The 24,306-nt window shown below is 46.1% G+C and overlaps 1 protein-coding gene and 1 pseudogene across 3 annotated transcripts in view; one reads left to right on the top strand and one right to left on the bottom strand.

Moving 5' to 3' along the window:
* The window catches only part of NAV2 (neuron navigator 2), a 393,794-nt gene that overhangs the window by 146,691 nt on the left and 222,797 nt on the right, over positions 1-24,306 (top strand). For all 3 annotated transcript variants that reach the window (XM_065881976.1, XM_065881977.1, XM_065881978.1), the window contains exon 4: positions 15,053-15,125. In XM_065881976.1, the coding sequence (XP_065738048.1) occupies positions 15,053-15,125 (73 nt within the window). The remainder of the gene's footprint in view (positions 1-15,052; positions 15,126-24,306) is intronic.
* On the bottom strand, positions 19,122-19,792 carry LOC136127530 (26S proteasome non-ATPase regulatory subunit 9 pseudogene; annotated as a pseudogene).

Below are 24,306 nucleotides of genomic sequence, written 5' to 3' on the forward strand. Positions count from 1 at the left end.
CAGCCTCTTTTACTTCGTTTTTGCCTGCCTACCCCCTGCACACATTTGAGGTTTTTGACCCCCAAACCATTGTATTCTTATAAGTATCATGAACTTCCTCAGGAATTCTAAACACTGGCATATGGTAGTTTGAAAAATCCCTGTTATGGGAGCATTTTGACATCAAAATAATGCCTGTAATGTTTATATTGGTTTAAATCCTGCCCTAGAAGATTTCAGACACTATAAAAGAACATAAATATCTTCCACAAAACATGTCCAGAAGGATGTGGGAGAAGTCACTCCTTCCTCTGCGAAGTGCCCTTTGTCTTTCTGATGTAATGATTGGGTTTAGTTTAGATGGATTGATTACTTGCCTTGTCTTACTACTGGAGGGCCAGGGAAATGACAAAACGGGGCGGTCATTTTTCTCCTCCTCAGCAATAGTGAAGCTGTTGCTGCTCGGTTGTTAATGCCCCATGTTTGTGTAGACTTCAGAGCTTACAAAACACTTTCCAGTAAGTGTTTGAATTGCAACTGTGCCATTTAAAACCGTGATTTTAGGAAGGCACTTTAACACTCTGTGCCTCCATTTCCCCATCGGGAGAGTGATGATAATACCTACCTTATCGGGGCTTCCCTGGTGGCACAGTAGTTAAGAATCCGCCTGCCAATGCAGGGGACACCGGTTCAAGCCCTGGTCCGGGTGGATCCCACATGCTGCGGAGCCGCTAAGCCTGTGTGCCACAACTACGGAGCCTGTGCTCTAGAGCACACGTGCCACAACTACTGAAGCCTGCGCGCCTAGAGCCTGTACTCGGCAACAAGAGAAGCCTGCGCACCACAACGAAGAGTAGCCCCCACGTGCCGCAACTACAGAAAGCCTGCGCGCAGCAACGAAGACCCAACGCAGCCAAAAATAAATGTAAAAAAAAAAAAAGCTAACAACAACAACAAAAAAGCTAACTTATCTAACTGAAAGGTGAAAAATAACTGAAATAATAATGTGCGGAAAAGAATCTAGCCCAGTGTTTCGTGTTTTCTAAGAGTGTAAATATTAGTTTCTTGGGAGGGATAAGAAAATGATAATTATCCCCATTTTACTGAAAGGAAAACTGAGGCTTGGGGAAATTAAGTACCTTGCTCAAAGAGAGCCAAGAAGCTCTGAGAAACCTATGGTTCCCCAGACTTCACCTCTGGTCCTGGGAAATCCTTGATTTCCATCTCCCCTTTTAAAATTTCCTCTTTGTGATGGTGCCATCACAATGCCGATCACGACCCTGTGACATGAGTTGGCTTTTCCTACGGAGTAGATTCCCACATTGGTGCGAATGTGGTAACAGTCATGTAGAGTTGCATAGGGTGGCAGAACCTGACGAAAATCTCATCTTTCTCACACTTTCCCCTGAAGGAACAGGAAGGCAAGAGGAGAAGGGTAGGTGACCTGGGCTACCCTTCGCTATCGTGAAGGACGACTAGTGCTTGCCTTTTATGGGAAGTTTTGAGATGAATCAGCTTGGAATGAAAGTCTTGCCCTGCCCCACTTTGCTTCTGTAAGGGGATGGTGCAGAAGAAATTCTGAGAACTGAAGCAAAGGGCCTTTGAGGGCTTAGCTTGTGAATGGGGTGTTTCTTCTGACTTTATATATATAAATCAAAGTGTATCATCATCAGTCTTTTGAAACTCCTTTGAGAGACACTTGCAGAGATTTGATTCTGAGTTTCAGAATTTACAGATGCTTTGTTTATCAGTGGCTATAGAGTGCTCTATTTTTATGATCACCTGGCAGTATGATTTTAGCTTTTGGAGGGAAGCATCTTCCTAATATATTGATAACAGGTAGAACCACATGAAATGGCCAGTGTGTAACCATTTTTACCTACAAAAATGGCAGTTTTATCTGGTTCAACTGAATACTTGACAAGGATGGGATGAGTAACAGGTTCGCATTATATACAAGAATTGTCACTATTTCTTCACAGGTGCATTAACTATCTTGTAGCCTTGGGAATCTCAAGGATATCCTGTAATAGAGACCTTCCTTGTCTTGTTTGTTCTCCTCTTTCAGTGACTTTGACCACAACTCTGACATTCTGGCTGTGGCAGTAAGTAGAGTTGAGAGTCACTTTAATTCTTGATGATATTCTTACTTACTTTTAATCTCATATAATTTTTGGTTGGCAAGTAGCTCTTTGCCTTGATCACAGATTTTGGAATTTGAAACTATTGGCCAAATCTAGTTTCTTGGTGTATTTTGTGTACTACTTGGAAAATCTCCCAAATTCTATATTAGTGTCCACTAGGAGGCTATAATTCAGGCTCAACTCTTTAGCGATACCTACAAACAGCTTTTGAAATTAAAAAATGGATTGAAGTGTAATGTATGTGAAAGGTCCTAGTATTATGACTGGCATATGGTAATTGTTAGCAGCATCTGGAATTAGAGTGTAAACAATGGTGATTTTTTTTTTTTTTTTTTTTTTTTTTGCCCACACTGAATGGCTTGTGGGATCTTAGTTCCCCAACCAGGGATTGAACCCAGGCCCTTGCAGTGAAAGCGTGGAGTCCTAACCACTGGATTCCCAGGGAATTCCGAAATATGCCATTTCTTTTTTTATTTTTTTAATGGCGATTTTTGAATTAAATCTCCTGTGGAAATTAACACTACAGGTGATACATACAAGGAGAGGATAATAGCACAGTTGGCTTCCTTCCGGCCATCATCACAGTGAGAGAGCAAAGTCTTATAGGATCCTGAATTGAGTATTAAAGCATTTAAACTTACCTGCTTGGCTTTGCTTCCCTGGTTATCGATGCTGCCAGGATGCATCTTGCACTTAGGTACATCATGCTATCCTTGGAATTGCGGGGTAGGAATCCACGGATCAGCTACTCATGAGCAACCCGGAAGGACCATAAGCTGCAGACATTGGCAAGTTGGCTGAGCCACAAAACTGAGTTTTACAGGCTGATGTGAGGGAACTGGTCGCCAAGCTGGTGAGCCAAGTGTATAACTCTTGGCCTTCATCTACAGATTAAGTATCCCATTGCCCTGTTCTTTTATATGTGTTGGTTTTGTGGGTGAAATGATAGATTCTAGTGGTATCTCCAAAACTGAGGATTTACTGCACTCTTGGGGTATATCAGGGATCTGCTGTTTTGCTTTATTTTGCATTTATGCTCTGCTGCGTCTTGAAGACTTTGTGGTGGCTTATGGGTTAAAGCACAGAAATATGGCAAAAATACAAAAAACACCCAGACCTTCTAAAAAGATCCCAGTGAGTCAGTGTCAGGCTTTCCAGCAGGTGAGCTGATAGGTCTAAGTTAGCCTGTATCACCTTCGTTGAGTGGGATGATATTTGCTTAAAGTCTGCCCTTGCTCAGGAGGCTGTCTTTTCCACAAGGGAAGGACCACACTGTCTCATCACCACTGTTTCCCCTTCCCTTAGAGCAGGGCCTGGGAGAGAGTAAATACTCAATCATCACTTTTCCAGGAATGAATGAGGCTGCCAAGTCCCAGTTCGTCCCTGGGTGAAATTCTCTGACAAGCACTGCTCTTCCCCATTGGTTCAAGAGGCAGCTGTGTGTTTGGGGTCTAGAAGTTGGAATCTCAGTTTGTATCCTTCTCTGTAGGTGAAGCCAGAAGTTTTCTGCAAAAAAAATGTTTGATTTTTCTTAACAAAACTACTTGTCTAAGGCGTAGGGTTTCCTGTGTAACTTAGCAGAGGAGACTTTGACCTGAGAGCTTTTTAGATAGAAAATACTGATTCCAACAGGGACAAAGTGAATTCGAGCTTCAAGGAGCCCATTCATAGAGAGGCTGTACTAGTGTCATAATTTAGTGGATCTCAGAATGTCTCACAATTCCAAATGATCTTTCGCTTTTAGAAGATGCCATGGGTGTCTAGTACTCTGCCATTATGGGATTGTGTGAAGAGCTTTTTTTTTTTCTTTTTAACATCTTTATTGGAGTTTAATTGCTTTACAATGTTGTGTTAGTTTCTGCTGTATAACAAAGTGAATCAGCTATATGCATATGTATATCCCCATACCCCCTCCCTCTTGCATCTCCCTCCCACCCTCCTTATCCCACCCCTCTAGGTGGTCACAAAGCAGGAGCTGATCTCCCTGTGCTATGCAGCTGCTTCCCATTAGCTATTTATTTTACATTTGGTAGTATATATATGTCAGTGTTACTCTCTCACTTCGTCCCAGTTTACCCTTCCCCCTTCCCGTGTCCTCAAGTCCATTCTCTACGTCTGTGTCTTTATTCCTTTCCTGCCCCTAGGTTCATCAGAACCATTTTTTTGTAGATTCCATATATATGTGTTAGCATACAGTATTTGTTTTTCTCTTTCTGACTTATTTCACTTTGTATGAGTGAAATAAGGTCTAGGTCCATCCACCTCATTACAAATAGCTCAATTTCGTTTCTTTTTATGGCTGAGTAATATTCCATTGTACATATGTGCCACATCTTCTTTATCCATTCATCTGATGATGCACACTTAGGTTGTTTCCATCTCCGGGCTATTGTAAATAGAGCTGCAATGAACATTTTGGTACATGGTTCTTTTTGAATTATGGTTTTCTCAGGGTATATGCCCAGTAGTGGGATTGCTGGGTCATATGGTAATTCTGTTTTTAGTTTTTTAAGGAACCTCCATAATGTTCTCCATCGTGGCTGTATCAACTTACATTCCCACCAACAGTGCAAGAGGGTTCCCTTTTCTCCACAACCTCTCCAGCATTTGTTGTTTGTAGATTTTCTGATGATGCCCATTCTAACTGGTGTGAGGTGATACCTCATTGTAGTTCTGATTTGCGTTTCCCTAATGATTAGTGATGTTGAGCATCTTTTCATGTGTTTGTTGGCAATCTGTATATCTTCTTTGGAGAAATGTCTATTTCGGTCTTCTGCCCATTTTTGGATTGGGTTGTTTGTTTTTTTGATATTGAGCTGCATGAGCTGCTTATATATTTTGGAGATTAATCCTTTGTCAGTTGTTTCGTTTGCAAATATTTTCTCCCATTCAGAGGGTTGTCTTTCGTGTTGTTTATGGTTTCCTTTGCTGTGCAAAAGCTTTTAAGGTTCATTAGGTCCCATTTGTTTATTTTTGTTTTTATTTCCATTTCTCTAAGAGATGGGTCACAGAGGATCTTGCTGTGATTTATGTCATAGAGTGTTCTGCCTATGTTTTCCTCTAAGAGTTTTATAGTTCTGGCCTTACATTTAGGTCTTTAATCCATTTTGAATTTATTTTTGTGTATGTGTTAGGAAGTGTTCTAATTTCATTCTTTTACATGTAGCTGTCCAGTTTTCCCAGCACCACTTATTGAAGAGACTGTCTTTTCTCCATTGTATATCCTTGCCTCCTGTGTCATAGATTAGTTGGCCGTAGGTGAGTGAGTTTATCTCTGGGCTTTCTGTCCTGTTCCATTGATCTATATTTCTGTTTTTGTGCCAGTACCATATTGTCTTGATTACTGTAGCTTTGTAGTATAGTCTGAAGTCAGGGAGTCTGATTCCTCCAGCTCCGTTTTTTTCCCTCAAGACTGCTTTGGCTATTCGGGATCTTTTGTGTCTCCATACAGATTTTAAGATTTTTTGTTCTAGTTCTGTAAAAATTGCCATTGGTAGTTTGATAAGGATTGCATTGAATCTGTAGATTGCTTTGGGTAGTATAGTCATTTTCACAATATTGATTCTTCCAATCCAAGAACGTGGTATATCTCTCCATCTGTTTGTATCATCTTTGATTTCTTTCATCAGTGTCTTATACTTTTCTGCATCCAGGTCTTTTGTCTCCCTAGGTAGGTTTATTCCTAGGTATTTTATTCTTTTTGTTGCAATGGTAAATGGGAGTGTTTCCTTAATTTCTCTTTCAGATTTTTCATCATTAGTGTATAGGAATGCAAGAGATTTCTGTGCATTAATTTTGTATCCTGCTACTCTCCCAAATTCATTGATTAGCCCTAGTTATTTTCTGGTAGCATCTTTAGGATTCTCTATGTATAGTATCATGTCGTCTGTAAACAGTGACAGTTTTAGTTCTTTTCTGACTTGGATTCCTTTTATTTCTTTTTCTTCTCTGATTGCTGTAGCTAAAACTTCCAAAACTATGCTGAATAATAGTGGTGAGAGTGGGCAACCTTGTCTTGTTCCTGGTCTTAGAAGAAATGGTTTCAGTTTTTCACCATTGAGAATGATGTTGGCTGTGGGTTTGTCATATATGGCCTTTATTATGTTGAGGTAGGTTCCCTCTTTGCCTACTTTCTGGAGAGTTTTTATCATAAATGGGTGTTGAATTTTGTCAAAAGCTTTCTCTGCATCTATTGAGATGATCGTATGGTTTTTCTCCTTCAATTTGATAATACAGTGTATCACGTTGATTGATTTGCATATATTGAAGAATCCTTGCATTCCTGGAATAAACCCCGCTTGATCATGGTGTATGATCCTTTTAATGTGCTGTTGGATTCTGTTTGCTAGTATTTTGTTGAGGATTTTTGCATCTATGTTCATCAGAGATATTGGCCTGTAGTTTTCTTTTTTTGTGACATTTTTGTCTGGTTTTGGTATCAGGGTGATGGTGGCCTTGTAGAATGAATTTGGGAGTGTTCCTCCCTCTGCTCTATTTTGGAAGAGTTTAAGAAGGATAGGTGTTAGCTGTGAAGAGCCTTTTTAAAGGTCTGTGTGAGTTACCACTAGACTCTTGACATGTGTCATCTCATGTACTCTTCAGTAATGCTATGAGATAGTTAACAGCATTCCTGTATTACAGGTGATGAATTTGAGGCTTGAAGCAGTTAATAATTTTCTCAGGATTTTGTGGGTAGTCTCTAAGGGAACCAGAATCTAGTGTGGAGTTCAATATCTGTATCAATATATACTGTTCCTTAATCATTGTGATGGAATACAAGTACCTCCGGGAGAGGTGACATGTTGGGAGGCTAGTAGCAGGCCCTTCTGCCTTGGTGTGATTTGGTTTATCAGCATCTTTTCAAGGGAGGGGCTGCACATCAGGTGATGGAGAGGAAAACCCAGGAGGGGGAATGGAAGGCAGACCAGATAAGCTCGTTTAATTCTCTGTTTTGCCAGAGGCCGACCCCAGACACAGCTCTGAGCACGTCATGGCCTGAGCACTATTGACCAGGGACATTCATATCAGAATTGACAACACAGTAACAAAAACTGCCAGTTATCGGGCACCTACTAAGTACCATACACATATCCTCTCATACGATAACTAACCACCGCCACCCTGAGTGGTAGGTGTTATAATGCCCATTTTACAGATGAGGTCACTAATCAGGTTAAATTGCTGATGATCATAATTCAGTAAATGGCAGAATCAGGATTTGGACCCAGATCTGTCTGACCCCAAAGCCTTTGTTATCCTGTAAATATCACTGTTTAGCCCTGACCACTCCCCTTTTAGCATCTGTGTCAGCTCCTAATGGAGGCCTCCACTTGGAATAATCCCTTTTGGGAGTGCTAAGACGTTTGGGATCATTACTCTGAAACTGTAGGAGGAGAAATGACGTGCAGAATGCTGGGGTGAACGAACACGCACAGAGGCATCCTTTGCGCCTTTCCGATGATGCTGTTCCCCTGAGGAGTTTTCACCCTCAGAAGGACTGCTGTATCCGAAAGCAGGTACTCTGCAGAGTTCAACTGTAGGCCTCTATTCTGGAAGCCTCCAGAGTGAGGACTGGCTTTGAGAAGTTAGCCACAGCTCCCCTTGCAGGTATCTCTCTTTGTTTCAAGGCAAAAATCGAGAAGTCAGGAAATAATAGGGAAATGAAACATTCTAGGCAGTAGGAAGCAAAGTGGAAAAAGATAGTTACTGGAGGAATTTGAGATTCTTGTTTTCCATATTTTTTACTCCTCTAGAGAGATGTTTTTTGTATCCATATGGACTTACCCATTTGCTGTAACAGCAGAGAGACTCCTATAAAATTTTTTTAAAAAGGAATTCTTGACAACATCTTGGAAAGCCTAAGTTATAAATATCATAAAAGATAAGGAGGATAACATTGCCAAATTAAAGGAAGGAGTTGGGCAAGGCATTAAAGCAGCACGGGAAACAGTCTGACAGAGGGACTCAAGCTCCATCCAGCCCCCGAGTCCCACGTTCTCAAGCTTTCTGTTTCAGAGCCACCAAGAGAGCTAGAGATGACTTTCTGAAATCTTTGATGCTTGAATGGCCAGAGCTTGGACAGAAGGTATGGAGCCCCTTGTACTACCGGCCAAAGATGGCTTTCTGTGTCTGTCAAGTAAGCAGCAGCATTTGGGGCTTACAAGGAAAGATGTTCCTGAACGCTTCCCCACCTGGGCGGATGTGAAGCACCAGCATACATCTCCCTTTTTCTGGGGTCCCCTTCTAAAATTAAAACTACAGTGTCTGGGCCCTGCCTGCTCTGTCCTGTGGTGGTGTGCATCTCCCGGACCATACTGTGACCCATGACCATGTAAGTGACCATATGACGCTGCTGGACCCCAACACTGACATAAGTAGAGAAAAAAGTGAAGCTGGAAAATCATGCATCAGGTCGTGGTCCCTAGGAATGCAGAGCAAAAAGGCAACACTGGTGAGACAGGCATTTCGGAGGGCAGTTCCCCAAAGTACATTTTGGCTTGGTTTCATGGTTGGATTTCTTGTTTTTATTTTTTTCTTCTATTTTTATTTTTGGAAAGTGTCAGGGGAAGGAGTGTCAGGAGAGCATGGAGGCTTGTTAGATAGGAAACAGACTTCCTAGTACGTGTGACCACAGATGCTGCCCTACCCTTCCCATCCCTCCCTGTCTCGGTGCCCAGCCTGGATGTCACTGGAGCCCCACCTTGAAGGCACTGCTTGATCCATCCCTAACACAACATAGCCCATCCTGCTGCTTTCAGACCAGAGGGCTTGGCCTGGCTCCTGTTGCCATGGTAATGGAGTGTCAAGGCTTCTTTAAGAACAAGAAGGACCCCTCCCTTCTCTCCTTTTCCACATCAGCTCCTGAATATGGCCGAGCACTCTGCTTTTGCTGTGTGTCCTCTCTCATTGCTTTTCTCCTTTGCTCACTGGCCTCCAGTCATTCCAGCTCTTTTGGTTCTCAGAATATGCTGGGCTGCATCCTGCATGAAAGCTTTCCAGCCTGAGGTCCCCTGCGATGGGGATGTTCTTCTCTTCCCCACTCTCGGTGCCCAGCTCACTCTTACGTCTCAGCTCAAATTTCCCTTCAGTCAACAAACGTTTTTGAGTACCTACCATGCTCCCCATGCTCTTCTAGGTGCTTGGAGCTACATCAGTGAACAGAACAGACAAAAAGCCCTGTCTCTGTGGACCAACTTGCTATCTCTTCCTTAAATTCTTACCTGACTCCCCCCCCAGGCTAGATCCTGTCCTTTAGTACATGACAGATGCTATTGGTGTCCTGGTTATCTAGTGCCAGTTCCCCTACATTAGACTGTAGGTTCTAGAGGTCAGGGATTATGTCTCTTTTATTCACCACTGTATACCCAGTACCAACACATTTCCTAACACCCAGAAGGTGCTCTGTAAATATGGATGAAGAAATGGGTAAATGAATGAATGAATGATAATTGTTTTTGTTGACAAGTAGCAGTATCAGGTGTGAAGATCACACACGCTTCTGGGAGGACGTTGTTTGTGTTGATAAGAGGCTCAAGAAGAAGCTACACTGTGCTTTTACTGTCCCTAGAACTTGCAAGTTCTCGCTCAGCCGTGTCTGGGGTCTAGGTCTCCCACTACTTAAGCTCTAGGCGTTTCATGATTTTTAAAAAATGGCTGTGGCCATGCCTGACTTTAATGCAGCATCTGTTTGTCTCCCTTCCAATTTCATCTTCTCAGGAAGGAGACCGTCAAGGGGTGCGGTGACAAACTCTGAACTCATAAAAACTAGCACCCCATTTACTCATTATGCCCAGAGCCCCATCTTCCCCTGGGCTGCGATAGTGCCGGTAGAGATGGTCTTCTTCTGCATTAATCATTTTCATGCGCTTTGCACTCAGCTACACTGGTAGTCAGAGAAAAATGCTACCATGACAACTGCCACAACAGATGGTATTTGATCAGTCTCTAAGCTACCGAGGAGATATACAGCAGTGCTTCTGAGGTTTGCGTATTTTATGTTATCATGAGACCCAGTCCAGCCTTAATCATGATTGAAATGTGAAGTTTTCCATTTGCCTCCTATCCCCCCTCCCTTCTCTTTCCAGTTGTTTGCCATTTGTTTTGATTTTCCTTGCTCTGTGCCTGGCCCGTTTGGGGATGTATTTCTGGATGTGGGAGACATAGGCTACAACGTACATGGTCCATGGAAGTTGCCCTGCAGGTCTAAAGTTTAGAGACTGTTGAGAAGCTATTCAACTCTGGAATGGAGAGCCTGGCTGAGAGTGGGAGAAAGGCTTAATTGCAGCCTTTCTCTCTTGGATGTTCATGGACCACACAGGGTTGAGGCCACATATGGCCCCAAACAAAGGGAAACTCTGGGAAGTACATCTTGGTCTTGGTTTGTCCCCTTACTCCGCCCACTCCTCCATCCAGCTCCTTTCTGCTCCCAGGGTCTCCAGTGTTGTGGTCCCCCTTCTCAGCTTCCTGCCTCTACCCCAGCTAGCAAACTCCAGGAGCTTGATTCCAGAGCTCTTGGACCCATTTCTATGGCAACAGCTACAACAGCCTTCTCACCCAGGGCCCCTCCCCACCCATCAGCAACACTGGAATGTTAGACTTCGCACAGATTTTTTTTCAGCTAATTTTGGAAAGTAGTTTATATTGGCCACTATGTGTTAATGAACAACTTTCGTTGTATTTACATACTTTGCTGGTGAAGAGTCTTTTCCTTCACTCTGCCTCTCAACTTTAACAGGATCCTATCCCCATCTTGCACTGCATGTCTGGATCCCATATGAGCCATGAGCCTCGTTAAAGATGGGCACTAGGGCCTCACTGTGCTGTGCTGAGTGCCCCAGGGTCCTGCCACCGTCCTGTCCCCTCCAGGGATGTGGTGGGAGTTTGCAACCTCAGTGGTACTGGAGGATGGATTGTTTACCTGAACAGTATTTATAAGAAAACCTTAAGGTGAATTTGAATCACAAGAGAGCATGGATCAAAGAAACATTCTCCTCTTCTGATCTCATTCCAAGTGAAGCGGGAGGTTGGAATCCACATCTGACCCTATGCTGCTTCCCAGCCCTGTGCCCTTCCTGGGGTGCAGATGAAAAGAGCGTGGGTCTCGGCCGCCTTCTTGGGAGTGATTTTTAGCCTTAATGGAACATTATTAAACAGTGGATTTGAAACTTGAGGAATGTTTTTTGAACTCCTCTGTGAGCTGAGAATTCATGGTAGAGGGGAAAAAATTCAAGGCGCTTGATGGGCTTATGAATCGTCTTTTAAATGACGACCCAAGTTCTTATTTTCAGGTTTTACATTTTCTGGGAGTGCAATCTGGCCATCTGGATAGCGTCCCCTGTTTCATCTCCTCTTTAGGAGAAAGCATTCCTAGTGCCCTTAGGTCTCCTCCTTCACCTAATGTAGGGAGATCCTAGTGCTTCCCTTGTTTATATGCTCTGATTCTCCTGGAAATGGACGGGAGTCAGGGGGTGTATGTCGAGCGGCTCTGTGGACCCTAAAGAGAAGGATTATGTAAATGTGGGCTCCCGGACTTGGGGGAAGACTCGACCAACACTGTCAAAAGAATCGAGCACAATGCCTGGCACAGAACAGACATCCACACAGTGATGTTGATTGAGTGATTGAAAGAATCACATCCCTCAGGTTTCTCACCCTTGGCACTGCTGACATTTGGGGTTGGATAATTCTTTTTGGGAGGGAACTGATGTGTGCCTTGTAGGGTGTTTAGCAGCATCCTTGGCCTCTGCTCACTAGATGTCAGTTTCCCTCAGTGTTGTGACAACCCAAAATGTGGCCACATGCCCTATGGGGGGCAAAATCTTCCTTTCCCAGTCTCCCTACTCAGCAAAGAACTATTGATCAAAATTATGAAATTGGTTGACAGAATGATAGGACTGTAACAAAAGTCAACGAGAGAGGAAATATTCTAGGTAACCTGTTTATAATTATTTCTCCCCTTAACAGAATTTAACATTTAAAAAGAAAGCCCCATGGGTGAATTGAAATGTACCAAGGGTAGCCTTGCAAGAAGAAATTGCCGTGGACTTTATTTTTTATTATTTTTATTTATTTATTTATTTATTTATTTATTTTTGGCTGCGTTGGGTCTTCGTTGCTACCCACGGGCTTTCTCTAGTTGTGTCGAGGCAGGGCTACTCTTCGTTGCGGTGCGCGGGCTTCTCATTGCAGTGGCTTCTTTTGTTGTGGAGCACAGGCTCTAGGCGCGCAGGCTTCAGTAGTTGTGGCTCGCAGGCTCAGTAGTTGTGGCACGTGGACTCTAGAGGACAGGCTCAGTAGTTGTGGCACACGGGCTCAGTAGTCCTGGAGCGTGGGCTCTAGAGTGCAGGCTCAGTAGTTGTGGCACACAGGCTTAGTTGCTCTGCAGCACGTGGGATCTTCCCAGACCAGGGATCAAACCCGTGTCCCCTGCATTGGCAGGCGGATTCTTAACCACTGCTCTACCAGGGAAGTCCTACCATGGATTTTAAATGGTGCTACATACGTCAGATGCTCCATAGATGTGACAAGGAAACGTACTTCATGCTCCTTGGAGGGAAAATTCTATAGAATTGCAGTGTTAGTAGAGCAGTGCTCTTCTTGCATATGTTGGCAGGTGTCCCTTTTTTTGTATTTAGTGCCACACTGCCACACTGTTGCTGAAAAACTAAACCTACCCATGTCAGCCCACCTACATGACACTTCCCAGGATAAATATCAATACCAAGTGCACTATTTTTGATTTTGCATTAACAGATTCAGGGGTGGTCAGATTTCTCTTCTCATTTGCTATGGGGTCATAATTGCCAAAGCCTCCCTTCAGAGCCATGTGTAAGATATTAGATTAGAAGAAGTAGGGTAGGGTCCTGTATAGCTCAGGGTACTGTATTCAGTATCCTGTGATAAACCATAATGGAAAAGAATGTATATATAACTGAATCACTTTGCTGTACAAAGAAATTAGCACACTATTGTAAATCAGTTATACTTCAATAAAATAAATTTTTAAAAAATAGATAAACAATAAACACACACCAAAAAAAAAAAAAGTAGGATAGGATTATAGGAAGAGACAAGTGGTAGAAGAGGAATTTTATAAGTTTACCATGATTTCAATACTAGTGCCTTTGTGTAGAGGCCACAAATCCTTTTGTATGGTTTTGGTCTATTACCACTGTATACAATATCACGAAATAAGGATTGGTATTTTCTCAAAAGCAGGGTTTTGTAATAGAGTGCAATAACATTTAGAGAGGTGATGTTTATCACACTCCTACATGGAAGCCGATTGCTCCAAAACACCTTGCACAGGGTCCTCCCAGCCATTCTCTTCCTTCTTCGTGCTCCCCCTCGCCCCCCTTCCCTCCAAGGTGGTAGCACTTGGTTGTCACTGTCAGTCATCCTGCGTTGGAAAGAAGAAAGGAGAGTTTAAAGCCATCTCATTGAAAGCCATCTCATTTTTCCTCCCTCTCTGTGAGAAACGATTTTCTGCGATGGTGGCAGGCATAACGTGTAGCATCGGCATTTATTTCGTTGGTAGGAAATTGCATTCTACCCCTTTTCTTAGAGATGAGAAAATGCCTCCCAGGTGAAGACCCTGGAAGGTGAGCTGTTAGCTGGGAAAGAGATTGGGAACTTGAGCTAAAAACTGTGAGGATGGAGTGACCTCAAGCTCAGGGTTGAGCGGATTCTTTTAGAATGGATGCAGTTTTATTCAGGTGTCCCTGAGCTTAATTTAACGTGTTTGGAAGCTGTGAAGACCGGGAGCAGAGAAGGAGAATGCCAGACATCAGGGGAGGGTGGACATGAACTTCAGGAAGACTGCCTTGGAGCCAGACTGTACTCAAATGAGAGCTCGTAAAATGGAGACACTTCGCTCTGTGGCTCTGAAGGAACCATCAGGCTATTGCTGGGGGGAGGGGAGGGAGAAGGGTCACATGTACGCTGTGAAAGAGAGTCATTTATGAGTTCACAACAAACCCCATGGGTCAAATACTGGTTGGAGTTCATAAGCTTGTGGCTTGAGCCTGGGAAGTCCGGCGGGGGCTGAGGGGTTGCGGAGGTGAGGAAGATCTCTTCTGTGAAAGGCAAGCCGTGTGAAATCCGAAGTTCCCTGTGCCAAGTCCGAGGCACTTTCTCTTATTTTTGGTCACCGTTGACATGATTCGAGCCCGAACAGTTTCCTGTAGACCAAAAAATAATTAGCCCTGACAACTGAAGGCAAATCAGACCTTTGGGAATGATCTAACTGCTCCTTCCTGAGGGCTGGACGTGAGCTTGCCCTTGGCCGTGGCATCAGCCCTGGAAAGCCTGGGAGGCCTCCCAGACCCTGGTGGGGTCGGGTCCCTTCTGCCACAGAAAACACAGAGGACAGAGAGGTTCGGTGAGTTTGCAGCTCTCCCCCGTCCTCTGTGATGCCTGCCATCCTGAGAATTTTGTGAGTAAACACTACCCAGATTCCTGCTGAGACGCTCATTCACTCTTTTTATGCTTAACTGCCCACCTCCTTGGGGGCTGGGAAGTCTCTCCCAGCTGCTGGTAGGTGGAAGGGTCTCCTAACCTTGTCCCCACCTCTGTTTCTGGCAGCCGCTCAAGTGTTCAGGATAACACTGGTGACAGTGATCAACACGAGAGCTGCAATTCCGCCCTGGTTCTTTTTGGCAGCCGTGAGCAATCCAAGGCCTTGACTTTTGGCACTGCGTGTGATTGGGCTATTAGGTAGCCTTTTCCTGTGCAAGTACAGACAAAGGAGAGTACTGACCTGCATCCATCTATCCATCCGGTGTTTTCATGTCATTTCTTCCTCTTTGAGAACCTTAGCAAATGCACAATGAACCCTCTCGCTGACATAGACTTTTGTTCCTAATAAGAGGTGGCTCTGGAGAAGACTGAACATTTATTGAGTGTATATTGTTTTTTTTTTCCCCCCCTAGATTGAAAACATAGATGCCTGCTTGAATTTCCTGGCGGCTAAGGGAATAAACATCCAGGGGCTGTCTGCAGAAGGTGAGTCTGAGCCCTTGTCATAAAGCTGCCCTTTATCATTCGAAATGCCCACTTGTTACTTATTGATGACATTTTTAGAGTCAAGCCAAGGGGTGCTGGTGGGCTTTCCCGGTTTTGTCTCTTTCGGGTTTTGAGGCCACTCAATGCTTGTCTGCACTCCAACTTTTTGACCACCTAAGGAATCTCTGAGAGTGCCAATCCAACTGTGCCAGCCTTGTCGGCAAGACACGGGGGGAGCAGTAAAGACGGAGCTGCTTCTCTTTGAGAAGGGCTTCATCAAACACACCGATTTGATTCACGCGACCGGCAAGTTAGTTAATTATCAAGCCAAGCCTTATCTGTGGGAGAGAGAACACTTAACCACAGAGCATATTTAAACTGTGCAAGTTCCCAGGGAAAAATGCCTAATCCTTCTCTCTTAATTTTATTAGAAGAAGCAGCACTTTTCCTAGCTCCCCCCCGCCCCCCAAAAAAGCATGTGATTTATTAATGAGGTGCTCCATTTTGACACCGTGATTAGTTTTTCATTAACTCCAATTTTGTGGCTAATTAGCACATTAGCGTTGGCTGGTGGTTCGCTGTTCATTAGGTGTTGGTCTGGAGATGGCCGGTCTGAATTCTCAGCTTCCTCGGGCAACAGCGCACTCTGGAAACTTGCTCTGTCTCTCTCCTGTTTGTAAATACAAGCAGCTGCTAGCTCCCGAGCGGCCAGAGGCCCCAGCATCCTCCCAAACTCATTAGGCCACACCTCCTCCAGTTTTCCCAGAACAGGTAGAGCAGCATGGGCCTCAGATGACACCACCTTTCCCTCTCCTGGTCGCGTTTTGCAGAGTTGCTGGTTAGCATTGACTCTGGTAGTTAGGGTTGGGGAGGCGGGGAGCGGTGCGGAAGGACGCAGCCCAGTGTAGCGTAGGTTTGCAAGCGTGATCCTTTTGGGGCCTGTTCCTTGCCTGTGCTCTGCTGTGTGGTGAAAGCTTGGTTTTCCTGGCTGTGTTTCTGGACCGTAGTCTCTTCCAGTGTTGCGGGTGTGCGGCCGCTATTGGCGTCTCGTGTCTCTGCACGGAATTCCCCAAGTGGGACCTCTAACAGGCTGGGGCTGTCCCGGGTCAGACACGGTCACACTGCTTCCAGAGGTCTCTTGGGGCAGCTTTCGGTGGTCAGCCTTAATCTCAGCTCTGAGAGAAGGGTCCGTGGAGGATTCCTTTGCTCTGGGCCTTCCTCCTGGGGGGGATGAGGTCTAGGCTGAATGGCACGTGGCATGCGCATCGCTGGGGCGTGAGGGGTTGGTGTTGGTGTTTCCATGGAGAGGTAGGGAGATGCGCATTTCTATTCCAAGGAACACATTGCTTCCTCCTGGTAGAGTTCTCGTGCTGGTGGAGGTGGCGGGCACACATTCCTCCTAGGTCCTGGGCATGATTGGATCCCGGGCCTGTGCACCCCACCCACAGCAGAGCATCAGCAGGGGCTTCTCTCCTACAAGTCACGCTTAGCAGAAAGGGCTCCAGGGGATGCATACTTTGTAGGCCAGCTTCATCTCATGTGGCCTGGAGGTGACCCTGGCCACCCCGCCATCTGTCTACCCATTGTCCTGCCTTCTGCCTGTCCTGTCTCTCCCCTGCCCCATCTTCTCTATACCTTAAGGCGTAGAGAATCTACTCAACAAATATTTGTTGAATGAATAAGTACCAACTGTGCTTTGAAGGCTTTTATCTGCATCAGCTCCAGCTCTCACAGCTGACGCTGGAATTTATAATATGCTGAGTTTACAGATGAGGAAATTTTCCCTGGAAGAAGTTATGAAGCCCGCAGTGAGTGAGTGGCAGGGCCAGGATTGGAACCCAGATCTGTGATTTCGGAGCTCCTGCTCATGGTGTCTTTGGGGAAGGCAGATGGATAAAATGTGGGCGTGCCATGTACGGGTGAAAGAAATCAAAAAAGATCTAGAACCTTTGTTGGCTGGAACACTGTCTCGGAAGATGCTGGGCAGCCCATGAAGGCATATCGTGCAGACAGACTCAGCCCCAGCCCCCTGGTCGGTGGTGGGATGTGGCCCTTGTGAGTCTGAGCAGAGAAGAGCAGACTGGAACCAGTGTGTTGAGGAATCAGTCACTGGGGTATAACCATGCAGTAAGTTTTTCAGTAACTGCCCCCACCTGTGCTATGTTGACCCCCATCTTTCCTGCTTGGTTGAGACTCATTTAATGATACCTGGGCCAGAACCCATTTTCTTCAGTCTTGTGCAGTTATTAGAACAGATTATGTCAGTACTTAAGACTCAGTCTTGTTCATTTTTAAACTTCAGTCTCAGACTCAAAGCTCTTTTCCCCGATGCCCCCCAGTGCAGGTGGCTTTGGAAGGTTGAGGGGGGCTGGGGGGTGTGAGGACTTGACCTCCTTTCCCTTCCCTCGTTCCTGTGCCTGAGCCTCCAGGATTGGGGCAGCAGCAGAGGCAGCAGAGTTCTGCTGGTGGTGAGGTTGCTGCCCTCCTCTTGGTGGGCCATCATTGCCACTGTCCCCACTGGGGGTCTCTGCATGCCCTCCTGCTGACCGGCACTCACTCCCACGCTGCTCCCAGGGCCTCGGTAGTCTCTTGTGAGATTTGACCGCTCTTCTGGCTCACCCCCAGCTGGTAGCAATCACATTCCATCCCCCTGATTCAGGCCCCTCTTCGTCCCCACACTAAGGTGGTCCTGGTAAGGCCGTAGGCCTCAGTCTCACAGTCCCTGCGTTACCCACCATAGAGCAGCAGGAATGTGTGGGCTCTGTCTTCCACTTGTAGTGATGGAACAGGCCTCCTGTCACCTGGAAGTCCCCGCCATACAATCTCTCTCCAGCTCTTTCTCCCCAGCTTAGGTGGCAAACAGGCAGATCTGCCAGGTCCCTGCTAAGTAGGTGTCCCACCTGGGACATACCAGCACCACCACCTGGAGTTATTCTCTTGAAGCCTCTACTCCCTCGACTTCAAGGAGTGTAAGGACCCCACTGTCTTGTTCCTTGGTGAGGGGAGGAGATATCCTGTCTCTGTGATCATCAGTCGTGACCACCCACGCCCACCCTCAATGACATTCTCTCATCTGGACCTTCTTGTATTGATTTTGGGCGCAGTGGGTAGAGGCTGGTGATGATGGTCTTTGGTTGTAAGACTGATTCTGGACTAGTGCAGTCTTGTGGGAGGGTGACTGGTCCCAACTTCTGTCAGTTCCTTGAACTTACAAAGCAAGGGTACTTGGAGCCTGTTTTCCTCAAATGGGCCTTATTCACAATTTCAGGGCTACAGGAAGTACCTCCATTTGACATACTGTTAAGTTATAGGAGTGGAAATCATGTATTGAGGACCCGCCATGTACAGTCACTGGGCTAAGTGTTGTACACATTTTAGTTTATATCCTATTTAATCCCCCACAGCAACCTTCCGAGATCAGTATTCATATTACCCCATCTTACAGATGAGGAGACTATAGCCCAAAGAGATTGTTCCATGTGGCAAAAGGGAGGCCCACAGAGTCAGCAGTGGTCAAGCTACTCACATCTGCTGATTCAAGTCCTGGTATTTTATACTGCTTACCACTATCTACACTTCTAACCACCCCCATAACTACTAGAAAATCGTTATAGTGTTAAAAGAAATCATGTAATTTTTTTTAACACTGTAAAACTGTTTATTTGGGGGAAAAAAACCCAAAATTTCTAGAAGAATAAAGTCGCATCAGCACCTACCAGAATAACTCCCGCCCACTTGCTCACAATCCACAGGATTCCCCTTTAGGGCCATGGCCTAATTTGCAAAAGATGCTAAACACAAATCAAGATTTCAACAATGCGTTAATCCCAAGAGATCACACTGGGAGGCCACAGCGTTTCCATCACCTAGAAGTTCAGGCTCCCAGCCTCTTCCAGATCCTTGAGCTTAAGGAAGAGAAGAGAAGGAGGAAATGCCCACTAGACCCAAGTCTGGGGCAAGGGAATATGCTTTCCTGTTTCTGTTCCCCAGGGACAGTCATCTTTGCAAAGGAATGATGTTGCAGCCCAGCAGTCCTTTTCCCGCCCAGCGTGTTGGCACGAGTCTAAGCTGGTATTTCTCCCCTCTGCGTTTTGCTGTCGCGTTCAGGGCCTTCCCCTCACTGTGCTGGCCCACACTGCCAATGTTCTGCAGCGACTCGAAGTTTTGGGTGTTCACAGAGCCAAATTCCACTGTCTCGTCATCCACCTTGCAGACCTGCGATGCTGGCAGGAGAGCCGGGGCTGATGCTGTTCGCTATGGCGAAGGCCTGAGCAGGGCTGAGGTCCTGGCTCTGGCCCAGGCCATGGCTCATGGCCTCCCTGCGGGCCTCGGCCAGGTCCTGGGCCTGCTTCTCCTTGTCGCGAGCATGCAGCTGGTGCTGGGCCTCCTCCACCTGCTTCATCACCGCCTTGTGATCGTTCTGCAAGCAGACGATGTTGTGCCTTGCGGTTCGGACTTGGTACAGGTCCACGTCTGCCGGGGGGTAGCCCTCGCAGTCCACCAGTGGCTCGTTCATCCCGATGCCTCTTTGGCTCTCCAGCACGTCATAATTGGCTTTGATTTGCGCCTCGATCTCCTCCTTGCGCCGTATCAGTTCCTGTGTGTCGCTGAGTCACCCCACTGGCCTCCGGGGAGCCTCCGCTCTGCCTCGTTTCCTTCTCCGACATCGTGAACCTCGGCCCGGGAGCCCGGACTGCCGGTTTCCTGACCGCGGACACCCGAGCGAAATCATGTAATATTAATGCTCTTTGTTTTCCTTTTGAAGATGATTAATTGCCCTGAGGCTCCTCCTCTGATTAAAAAAAAAAAAAAAAAAATCCGCGGTTGGAAAGCCTCATAGGCACATCTCCACCCTTTCCCAGGGACTAAAGCCAGGTTTGGAACCGGGGAGCGTGTGTGCACCTGTCCTTGAAGCATCTCAGCAGCTCAGGCCCTGTCCTGGCCTGCCTGCGAGAGAGCCACAGGAAGCCTTTGTTCCAGGGCACAGACAGCTGATGCCTGCGAGCAGGGGCTGCAGGCCCAGGTGAGCCCTGTGGAGATGCTGCTGGTTTGGGGCTTTTCCTGTCCCCTGCGTGTTCCCCAAGATCGGGCCCATCCGCTTGCTCCTGGAGACTTGCCAGAGTCCTGTGAGCTTGGGCCTCAGCCTGCCCGGGGTGATTTTCCAGATCACTTCAACCCCTCACTCCACCTGTCACAACCATCTGTAAACCTGTTCCTGTGAGGAGGAATGGCCTTTATCCCTGGGAGTTTTGAGAACACCTGGGGTTTGCGCTACCTGGCCCTGAGCCCATCCTCCTGTAATGGGGAAGCGGAGGTCTGGAGGTGAAGACATATCCTATTTGTTTAAGCACGCATTTGCCGGGCACATCTATATGCCAGGCACGGTGCTAGGCACCGGCGTACACGGAGAGTCACATTAGTCATACAAAACTAGCTTTAAATTCCAGTTAGTGAGAGAGCTGTGCTGGTGGTGTGTACAGGATCCAGTGGTGCCCAAAGAAGGCTACGATCAGCTCTGCCTGGGGCAGGCAGGGGCTTCTCAGAGACGGTGATGTTTCTCCAGGGTTTTACAAGTTGAATAGGCTTTCACCAATCGGAAAAGGAAGGTGAAGGGAAATTTAGATAGACGTTGGGGCATAGGTAATATGGGAACAAAGGACTAGCTTTTTATTCATCTTCCAGGTTGGAGAAACAGAGGCAGGAAGATGCTTCCAGGTGACTCTAACAGGGCGTATGTGCTTTAGGAGTGAAAGTGGTTGCCGACTTGATTAGTTCAGACCTGGGTTTGCTGCCCTGATGGCCAGAGACCTGATGCTGAGCTGTCACCTCCTTTCATCCTGAGCCAGAAAGCAGGCGCTTTTTCTGGACAGTTAGGGTAAAAGCAGCACGTAGATTGTCTCCATCTCTCCCTACCCAGGTCACCTGAGTTTGGCGGTGAGCGGGGCCATTTCTGTCCTTCACCGGCAGGGGGCCCTGTTGGCTCTGTTCCCACCCCCTCATCCACCTCCCCTGTGGGCAGTCGCTGAGGGGCTTTGCTGAGCATTACACAGAAGGGCTGCCAGAGTGGGGTGGAAAGTTACATGCTGAATGTGGGTGATGTAGACGGCCCAGCTGGAGGAGCAATGCCACAGAATCCACAATCCCGAATCCGCCCGGTGACCTTACACCGTGGCTTAAGGGAATTGAATAGGAATTCTGAGACTGCCGTCTGAGGCAGCCTTCCCTTTGGCTCCCAATCCCTTTCCTACAAAGCAGGTTTCTTTGTATTAGATTATTCCAACGATTATGCCTTACTAAAGCAGGCCTGAGGTTTCTTTTAAACAATATTGAAAGAGAATAACTCTATTATCCTCCCTTCTTGCCCAACATCCCCCTAAAGCATCCATGCAGATTATCGCCAGCCAGTGGTTATGGAGATCAGTCAGAACCCAAGGAGGTTCAGAATCAACGCCCTACTGAATTCTAGTGGAAATTGGACTATGGCCCGTGTAGTTTATTCTTCAGTTTACGTGGGTGCAGCCATAGGAGAGAAAGAAGAACAGGGTTCTCGTGCTGGTTTAGATACCAGCCTAGCTCATGTCTCCTTAAACAAGTCATATCTCTCTAGGTCTACAGTTATTTCCTTCTGTACAAATCAGGAGGGTGAGGATAGTTGATCAGAAACAGAATGATGTTCTTTTTCCGAAGCCTCGGGAAATGTCATGAGGGGAACATTTTTGTGGGCTGGTGGATTTTGTTTTTAGACAGCCCGCGGAGCCAGCTTACCAGGCCTCGTGGCACACAGAAAAATGCCATTTGGAAATAGGAAGAGAACACAATTCTAGCTATTTTGGACCACCCATGGCATAAACTGTGTGGCTCGTTCCCAAACAGAGCATTCACCGTGCTTGAGTCCTGTGTTCTGAAAAGAAAATGAAACAGTCCAAACGTCCGCCAACTAGTGAATGGATAAAATGTGGTCTATCCATATAATGGGATAATACCCAGCAATATAAAGAGACAAACTAGTGATAACGCTCTCACCTGGATGAACCTTAAAAACGTGATGCTCCGCGGAAGAAGCCAGATGCAGAAGACTGCTTATGGGGAAATGCCCAGAATAGGCAAATCCATAGAAACAGCAGATCGGAGGCTGCCTGGGGGAATGGGTTTGGGAATTGACTGCAGATGAGCACTTTTTAGGGTGATGGAAATACTCTAAAACTAGAATTTACTAAACTTACTAAAACTCATCACACACTTGACTTTATGGATATAAACTGTATCTCAGTAGAGCTGGTTGGTTGGTTTGTTTGTTTTAAAAAAATGACCACTGTGTTTTCTGTAAAATGAGATTATCATGGTTGATTTTCTTTTTGACGCCTGTGACTGTGGCCTGGAGGGGATGTGCAGGAAGAAGGGCTTCTTAGTTTTCTCGTGGTTGAAGGGCTCTGTGCTGAGTTCTGAGGGGGCTGCAGTTACAGTGACGGTATTTTCTGAACCCAAAAGGGAAATACAGAGTCAGGCCGTGTCCTAGGTGCGTTGCCCTTATTTTCTCATTAATCCTCTGTTAATTCTCATAGCATCCCTGTGGGGAAGGTGTGGCACACATATGCCAATTTTAAAGAAGAAAACTGCGGCTCAGAGAGGTTGACTCTTGGAAAAACTTTGAAGTCCATAAATGATGGACTAGAGAGATTCAAACCCAAGGCTTTTGTGGCTCTAACAATCAGTGATCTTTATAATAAAAATGCTTCCTCTTGGGCTTCCCTGGTGGCTCAGTGGTTGAGAGTCCGCCTGCCGATGCAGGGGACACGGGTTCGTGCCCCAGTCCGGGAAGATCCCACATGCCACGGAGTGGCGGGGCCCGTGAGCCATGGCCGCTGAGCCTGTGCGTCCGGAGCCTGTGCTCCGCAACGGGAGAGGCCACAGCAGTGAGAGGCCCGCGTACCTCAAAAAAAAAAAAAAAAAAAGATGCTTCCTCCTAAGAAAAAGTGTATTTATGAGAGCACTCCACTGTCACAAATAAAAAGATGCTTTCAGGAATAATAGAACAGTTATGAACGATAAATGACTGAACATCCACAGCAGAGAGAGAATATGACAGAGCCAGCTCCATTCATCTGCCCTGGGCTGGGCAGGTAGGTTAAGGGGTCCCGATGTGGATATGCCTGCTTTGTGCAAGGGGCAACCCCTGAGCCCTTGGATATGCTGAATTGCTAGTTCTTCCCTTCTTTGTTTTTCTTGCATGGTTTTAAAAAAATGTATTATGGGATATTTGACACATCCCATAATACAAGAATATTTCTAGAAGGAGAATAAAGAATCCTTATATGGCCATGAGCTAACTTAAATAAAACATTATCTGGTGTGCTTTTCAATACACAACCCATGATGGGTATGTAAGTAGCCTGGTTACACCATGTTGGGAGCCTGGGCTTTGAGCTGGAAAACCTCGATTCAGATCCCAGCTCCAGCATTTATTACCTTGGAGAGGTTGCAAACCTTTCTGAGCCTGTTTCCCCTTAAGTAAAAGGGAGATAAAATAGGCCTCATTTTCCAGGTTGTAGGGATTAAATGGGATCATGTATGTAAAAAGCTTCTCTTGATATATACTAATTAGTAGTAGCTCTATAAAAGGCACTAAAATCTTACATAGATTTCATCTGTCATGATTATAGCTCTGTTTTCACCCTTCAGGGAGTTCAATTTTGAGGGGAAATTGTTTTCCCGAGTTCCATAACAGGTCGTCACCTGCACGCCAGCTCTTCTGTCCTGCCTCCTGTCACTGTCCAGCTAAGGACCCAGGGGTGTGTCCCTTTACCCTCCATCTGCCCGTGAGGAAAATGCCCATCTTAAAGAAGAACACTGAGGCTCAGAGGTTGAATCTTACAAAAACTCAATGTATAAACTGAATCATCCCAGCCAAGCCTCATACTCTGTGACACCGGTGTCCTTGTCAGAACATATAGAAGCAGAAGCGCAACAGGCCACAGGTGTGTTCTCCTTTGGTTTCCTTAGGATGGAGAAGGAAGCAGAGCTGAAGGGTTAAAGCTGAGCTACCCAGAGAAACGGGGGGACTTTCCCACATCTGGGGAAACTTTCTGTGCTCCCTGCATTGCACACAGTGGTTTACGAGCCTCTTGACTTGTCCAAGTCAGCCCTGGCTTACACCTGTTTTCCTAATGTAATCAAGAACGTC

This window comes from Phocoena phocoena, chromosome 8, assembly GCF_963924675.1.
Source record: "Phocoena phocoena chromosome 8, mPhoPho1.1, whole genome shotgun sequence".
Lineage (NCBI taxonomy): Eukaryota > Metazoa > Chordata > Mammalia > Artiodactyla > Phocoenidae > Phocoena > Phocoena phocoena.